Here is a 6,676-nt window from a genome sequence, read left to right on the forward strand (position 1 = left end):
GCGCAGCGGGCCTTGGACGCCCCCAGCCCAGCACCGAACAACCGCGGCAGCAGGTAACCGCCGGCCGTGGCGGGCGCGCGGCGGGGCGAGGGTGGTAGACTGTCCTGACCATCTCCTGGCTCGCCCCAGCCCGCCCTGGCCCCGGGGTCATTGTTGAGCCGCCCCCGTCAGGGCCGGGCTGCCCAGGCCTGCTTCTTCCTCTCTGGGCCGGGCTGGGCCAGCCGTGCGCCCCGCCTGGCGCACGCCCCTGGGCCGGTCGGCAAGGGCCAGCGGCCAGCGCTGTGCCAAGGCCAGCCGCCCTGACTCATCTACTCGGCCTGGCCCCCGCCCCTGGAGCTGGCTGCCCCACTGGTCAGCCCAGAGGGCGGATGTCTCCAGGCGGGACTTCCCCCGAACCACCCAGGGAGGAGGAGAGCGAAGACCTGACTGCCCAAAACCGGCCCGGGGCAGTGCCTGCGGATTTTGTGCCAGCCAGTGTCCAGGGACAAGCAGTTCTCTGCCGCTGCCTGTCGAACTCTGGGAATAGGAGGAAGGCCCATTTTGTTCAGTTCTAAAAAAAAAAAAAAACCAAACAAATAGTGGGCGGGAGTGTGACTAGGAGCAGAGAGGCAGAGAAGGCGTATGGCGGGTGGCAGTCTCCGCAGGCTCAGCCACAGCAAGTGAAGGGAGAACGGAGTTTTGTACCTGGAGCGCTTAGCAGGTCCCAGGAGAACAGGAGTGTGGACATGTCACATGGAAGAGGCCAGGATCGGGGCTACCTCTGAGACTGTGGACACTGTCATACAAGTTCGCGGTGGGGGCGGGGAAGGTGGTGTGCAAAGGATGTGGTTGGGTTCAGAAGTGAGGAAGGGATGTTGTACTTCAGGGTTCCTTAACTGCGTGTGTGTGTTCCATGGGGGTAGCGTCTGCTTCCCCTATGCTAAAGGTTTGAGCACAGGGGAGCGAGTTTTGGAAAGTGAGACCGTGGCTTTCCCTGCTGTGAAACCAGCATGAGGTAGACTCTTGTGGTAGCAGGGCAGTCAGGGAAGATGGAGAGGCGCGCCAGGAGCCGGGGAGGTGGCCCTGGCTGCTGACAGCTCCCAGCCCACCCCACCTCCGTCTGGATCCTGGAGTCTCCGCCTGGCAGCAGCCACCAGTGAGCGGCTGTCTAAACACATTGCTTTGTGTCTGCCCCAGGGCCAAGGCTTCCTGTGCAGCAGGGCAGGGGTGAGGGTGGAGCCTGCGTGGGCATCTGGCTCCCAGGTGGGGAGGGCAGGCAGGGAGGGGAATGGCCTAATAAGGAGTGAATATGGACAAGGACCCCAGCCAACTTCTCCGTTTGGCTGCTCCCGTTGGGTCCCTCTACCCGCACCGGCTGACTCCCGGGAGGGATGCAGGGGGGTCTTGCTGGGGAAAGGCCAATAAGACCGAGACAGGAGGCTGCTTGCTTTTCGGAGGCGGGCTTTCTAGAATGCTCCAGCTGGACTAACCAGACCTTCTGGTTTGCATAGTCTGAGTTGATGTTAGCGTCTGTGCCCACCACACACCCCAGAGAACTAGTAATTTGAGTGTCAACCAGGAATAGTCAAAGTGAAAACAAGACGCTGAGTGGCCGCATGTGACGGGACTTGGAGATTCAGCAAAGGCTCCCGTCCCGGGAATCGGAGGCTTTGAGTGTGGGTTTCTAGAGCCAAAAGCGCTTCAGCCTCCTGGTGTTGCCGAGCACCAGCTTGCACGGGCTTCCGCAGGGGCCTCCTGGGAGTCCCCCTGGTCAGTCACCACCCTGTGCTTTTCCACTGCGTGGTGATGGCATCAGGAGGGGCTACTGTAACCCCGGGCCCTGTACCTCTGTTTGGGACTTCAGTAACAAGTAGATGCTGTACAACTCTGGCACACCTGTCCTCAGGCCGTGGCTGCCTTAACCGACTAGCTGGCGGCACTCTGTGCTGGACACCCGGAGGCTGGCCCGGTAGACCCAGGCCCAGCACCCCCACCCCAGCTGGCGTCCCAGGCTCCTCCCAGGCTCGCTGGGAGCTGGGGCCTCTCTGCTCTAAGGGTCAGAAGTGAGTGTGTAAGGAGCCTGACCCCCCGAAGGGCTTCCCATCGCTCTGGTGTCCAGTCAGTGGGCTCTGGAAAGGGTCTCTTGATGAAGGGAAGCAGCGGGGAGAGGACAGACAGCAGCGGGAGAGGCCAAGCCCCAGGACAGGCAGTGCCAGGGCTGCAGGGCAGCTGTGCCTGGTGTCGGTTGTGAGCTGTGCACCACCGGCCCTGTCAGCGTCCAGGCGGGGGCTCTTGTGGAGCCCGGTGTCAGCTACACTGAGAACTAGAAAGCCCCGTGGTTGGTGCCATGAGGGAGGCAGGGGTCAGGAACTGCTACAGGGAGGGCGTGCGGTGCCAGCCAGGCACCCCGTCTCAGGGTGCAGTTCCACAGCAGGAAGGTGGCGCTACTTCCGCTTCCTCCCCCGCCACCACCCCAAATTCACTCGTCTCCCTTCTTCCCCCTCTTTTCAGCGGAAGGGTCTCTGTTCCTGCCTCATCATGTCACGACGAAGCCAGCGCCTTTCTCGCTACTCCCAGGGCGACGATGACGGCAGCAGCAGCAGCGGGGGGAGCTCGGTGACAGGGAGCCAGGGCAGCGTGTTTAAGGACAGCCCACTCAGGTAGGGCAGCCTGCCCGCTGGCCGCAGGGCAGAAGGCTCCTCCACACCCTGGGGGGTGCAGGGTCCCCCTGGTGTGAGCCAGGCAGCCTGCATGTACACAACAGGAAGTGGGGAGTGGCAGCTTCCAGTCACCTAGGCCGGAAACCCTGAAACTGCAGCTCAGCTGGGTGGGCACTCCCGGCTCACTGGCCTCCCGGGGCCTCAAGCCGCCCATGTTGAAAGCCTGAGGCCCTGAGGCCAGGATCATCGTCCTCCCCCAACCACCCTCCCTCCCAGTTTTGGCCAGCTCCAGGAGGCCAGGTGGGGCTTGTCTGGGTTTTCAAAGCGTGAAAAAAAAACCTTCACTTTGAAGTTCAAGCCTGGATTTGCCAGCAGGCTCCATCACCCACGGAGGACCTGCCTCGCGCTAGCGAGAGTCAGAGACAATGGAGCAGAGGAAGTGTCTGCTCCGGCGGCGGATGCTGGAGCTGTTGCCTAGCAACCGGCCGGCCTGCGCTGAGCCGCTTTCCTGCCAGTCTGCTCACCTGCCCGTCTGCCTCTCCCCGCAGGACCCTGAAGAGGAAGTCCAGCAGCACAAAGCGCCTCTCCCCAGCGCCCCCGCTGGGTCCGTCCTCCGATGGACACACCTCCTACTACAGCGAGTCCATGGTCAGGGAGTCCTACATCGGCAGCCCCCGGGCCGTGTCCCTGGCCCGGAGCGCCATCCTGGACAGCCAGCTGCACAGCGACCCCTACTGGAGTGAGTGCCCAGACGGTCCTGGGGCTTCCTCTGGACACTTAGGGCCATTTCCTTGTCTTGGGAAAGGCTTGGAAAAGCAGCCTGGCGGGCCAGCTCCCAGGTCCCTTTAGACGATTAGTGGCACTGTCACTCCAAGTCCAGGAGCCAGAGGACCCACAGTCACCCTCCCGTGGGCCGGAGAGCCTGGGGCGGACTGCCCCGCTGTGGGAGAGGCTCCTCAGGTGTCCCCAGGACCCCCTGGGTCACGGCTTCCTTCCCTCCTCAGGTGAGGACCTGCGGGTGAGGAGGAGAAGAGGTACAGGCGGCACGGAGAGCAGCACGCTCAACGGCCTCCCGGAGAACAAGGTGTCCGAGGACTTCCTCGGGTCCTCCTCGGGCTACTCCTCCGAAGATGACTATATAGGTAGGGGACCCCCCACCCCACCTCGGTGAGCGGCAGGGCGGCGATGGGAGCCTGCAGGAAGCCCTCGCTGGCGGCTGAGGACAGCTCTGGGACAGGGCCCCCTGAGCCCAGGCCTGGGGGGCCTCAGCACCCCGTGGGCTCCCACCCGCCTTGAGCAGCCCAAGGTCAGCTCATTTCCAGCAGGCACTTTAACAGGGGACTTCACGCAGAGGCGCTTAATAGTTGTGTGGAATGCATGAAGGGCCTGCAGCCTAGTTGTGAATAATGGCTGACAGGATGCAGGGGCCCAGGGATGTAGGATGCCAGACATCAGCTTTTCATCCTGTCAGGGACCCCACTGCCCCCCCTCCCCCAAGTACAAAGCTCCAGGAGTTCAGAGGTGCTGACACTCGGTCTCAGTTCTCCGTCAAAAGGAGAAGACAGTAGACAGGTTCCACTCCACGGCTCTGCAACGTGAGGGCTACGCTGGTTTCCTCTTGCCTGCAGGGTACTCCGAGTTGGACCAGCGGAGCTCAGGCTCGCGGCTCAGGAAGGCTGTCTCTGGGGCGGGCTCGTTTGTGTGGATGGTGGTCACTTCTCCAGGTGGGTGCTGGCTGAGCTGTGCTCGGCGACTTCTGTTCCCCACAATAGTGACCGCTTCCCCGTCTCTGTAGGGGGACAGCCGGCCCCTATAGAGGCTGTAGCAAAGCCTACTTGGGAATGATCGTTGGCAGCCAGGGGCCATGGGAACAGCCAGGAGCAGCTGTGGGGTGGGCAGCTGGGCCAGGGGGCTGGGCGGGGCAGGGCAGGCCAGAGGTGTGCTGGTAGGTGGTTGCAACACCCCAACCCCCAGCAGGCTGCTGAATCAGGGTCACTGGAGCTAGGGGTTTCTCCTTCAGGTTGGCTCTTCAGGCTCCTCTACTGGTGGGTGGGCTCGACCTGGTACCGCCTGACAACAGCCGCCTCCCTCCTGGACGTCTTCGTCTTAACCAGGTCAGCTCTCAGCACAGCCACGAGTGGGAAACCTGGGGCAGTGAGGCTGATGGACACGGACACGTCTCGACACTTTTACTAGTGTGCAGGGGAGGTGGGGGGGGGGGCTTGAGCCCTGGCTGCTACAGAGCTTGGGGCCCAGGGCGCAGGTTCGTGTTTCCTCTTGGACACTTGCTACTAAAAGCCAGCCCAGCCACTTCTGAGCCCCTCTTTCTCCTGCTGGGAGCCTGGGAGGCCACAAGGTTAGGGTGACAAGTGGTGTTTCCCCAAAGCCCACTTCCCTCTGGGGTTGTGGCCACCTGGCCCCCCAGTTTCCCTGTGCCATTGTGGGTTTGCTCCTCAAACCCCTGACCCAGCAGGGCTCTGAAAATAATCTCAACCCTCAGCAGAGGAGGGAGCCGGGAAGGCGGGGTCCCTCCAGCCGGCAGTCCCTGGAGCAGCTGCCAGCTACCCCAGGAGGGGGAGAGGACCGAGTCCTGTCACCAGGAGAGGACTCCTCATTTTTCTGAAAGAAAAGATGGTTTGAGTCCTGTGGGGTTTTTTTCCCCTATATTTGTTTACTTCAAGGAAGGACCTCACTGTGAAAATTTTAGGTTTTTCAGAGACCCTCACTGTTTATTTTTAACAAACTTTAACACTGTAAAATTCCGTCAGAGTAGACTTAAAGGCCTGCAGAAGAGCCTGAAAGTGTCCAGTGTGGCCAGCAGGGTGACGCACCAGGGCCTCTAGCACACGGGGAGCATCTCAGGGACCTGAGGGGACGCGGACGCCCTGGGCCGCCTGACTCCCCACCCCCTTGGCTGTTCCAGACGCTTCTCATCCCTGAAGGCGTTCCTGTGGTTCCTCCTGCTGCTGCTGCTGCTGACTGGCCTGACCTACGGTGAGGTCCCTGCTGCCACAGGGGAGGGGGGGCAGCCACGGACAAGGGGCAGAAGGGCCGGAGGGCGGGACAGAGGGGTGAAGGGTGGGCTGAAGCAGAACTGGGCTGGAGGGAGACTGAGCCCTGGGGGAGGTGGGGCCACGCCGAGGGGCCCAGGCGGGCAGCCCCCAGGTGCCGGCAGGGGAGGGCACTCGGGATCCTGTCCCCTGGTGGGCGCGCTGCGCTGTCCTGCAGCACCCGAGCGGCCCGGGGCTCCTGGGCTGGAACCCGCCTCCTGCAGGAGTTTGGGGGTAACAGGCAGGGCTCTGGCGCCATCGTACGTACACTCATTTCCCCTCCATCCAAATCAGGCTAGTCTGGGTGAGCGGATTCTTGCTAGCGTCAGGTTGAGCCCCAGCTGTGTCTAAGATCAAAGCCAGGACGCGGTGAAGGGAAGCAGCTGGGAGAAGCGGGCGCGGCTGAGATGGTGATGACGGCATCCGCCTCTGGGCAGCTCTCCACCTGGGGCCTCTGTGGGGCCTCAGTTTATTATAGCTTTAAGGGTCATGCCAATTTATAGCTAAGGACCTTGCCTTCCTTCCCCCAGGAAATCGCCTTTAGAGGTGTAGTGTCTACTCAACTTGTATTTCTTCTGTTACTACCAAGAGAAAGCGAGTGTTGATGTCCCTGTCGTTTCCTAGCGAGCTGTTCACACCCAGGGGCTGCGCCTGCCCTGGTGATGACCCTTGAGGGTGTTCGGGAATGTTCCCGTGGACCAGCATCTGTTAGCTTGACAGACATACGGTCACAGTTCAACCTGAGCTTCACCTTCACCCCTTGGGGCTGGAGCCCGGTCAGGGAGCCTTGAGGGGCAGAGCAGAGGCAGCAGCAGGGCTTGTCTGGGGGCTGTGCCAGCCCGGGGCTTCCTGTCGCATCTGCTCCTGGGGGCGTCATTGTGTGACAAGTGTGGGCTCCACCCAAGCGGAGACCCCAGTATGGCACCCTCCACGCGTACGCACACCGTGCACACGCACACCGTGCACTCTCGGACGCGCACACGCACA

General features: G+C 62.2%; 1 protein-coding gene across 1 annotated transcript in view; it reads left to right on the plus strand.

Moving 5' to 3' along the window:
• Positions 1 to 6: 6 nt before the first annotated feature.
• The window catches only part of SUN2 (Sad1 and UNC84 domain containing 2), a 14,239-nt gene continuing 7,569 nt past the window's right edge, over positions 7 to 6,676 (plus strand). Inside the window, exons 1-7 of the mRNA XM_012735123.1 lie at positions 7 to 53; positions 2,491 to 2,639; positions 3,188 to 3,378; positions 3,644 to 3,781; positions 4,268 to 4,363; positions 4,660 to 4,753; positions 5,563 to 5,633. Coding sequence (XP_012590577.1) covers positions 2,518 to 2,639; positions 3,188 to 3,378; positions 3,644 to 3,781; positions 4,268 to 4,363; positions 4,660 to 4,753; positions 5,563 to 5,633 — 712 coding nt within the window. The 5' untranslated portion in view covers positions 7 to 53; positions 2,491 to 2,517. The remainder of the gene's footprint in view (positions 54 to 2,490; positions 2,640 to 3,187; positions 3,379 to 3,643; positions 3,782 to 4,267; positions 4,364 to 4,659; positions 4,754 to 5,562; positions 5,634 to 6,676) is intronic.

The sequence above is a fragment of the Condylura cristata genome, unplaced genomic scaffold (assembly GCF_000260355.1).
Source record: "Condylura cristata isolate star-nosed mole 26May11 unplaced genomic scaffold, ConCri1.0 scaffold00004, whole genome shotgun sequence".
Classification (NCBI taxonomy): Eukaryota; Metazoa; Chordata; class Mammalia; order Eulipotyphla; family Talpidae; genus Condylura; species Condylura cristata.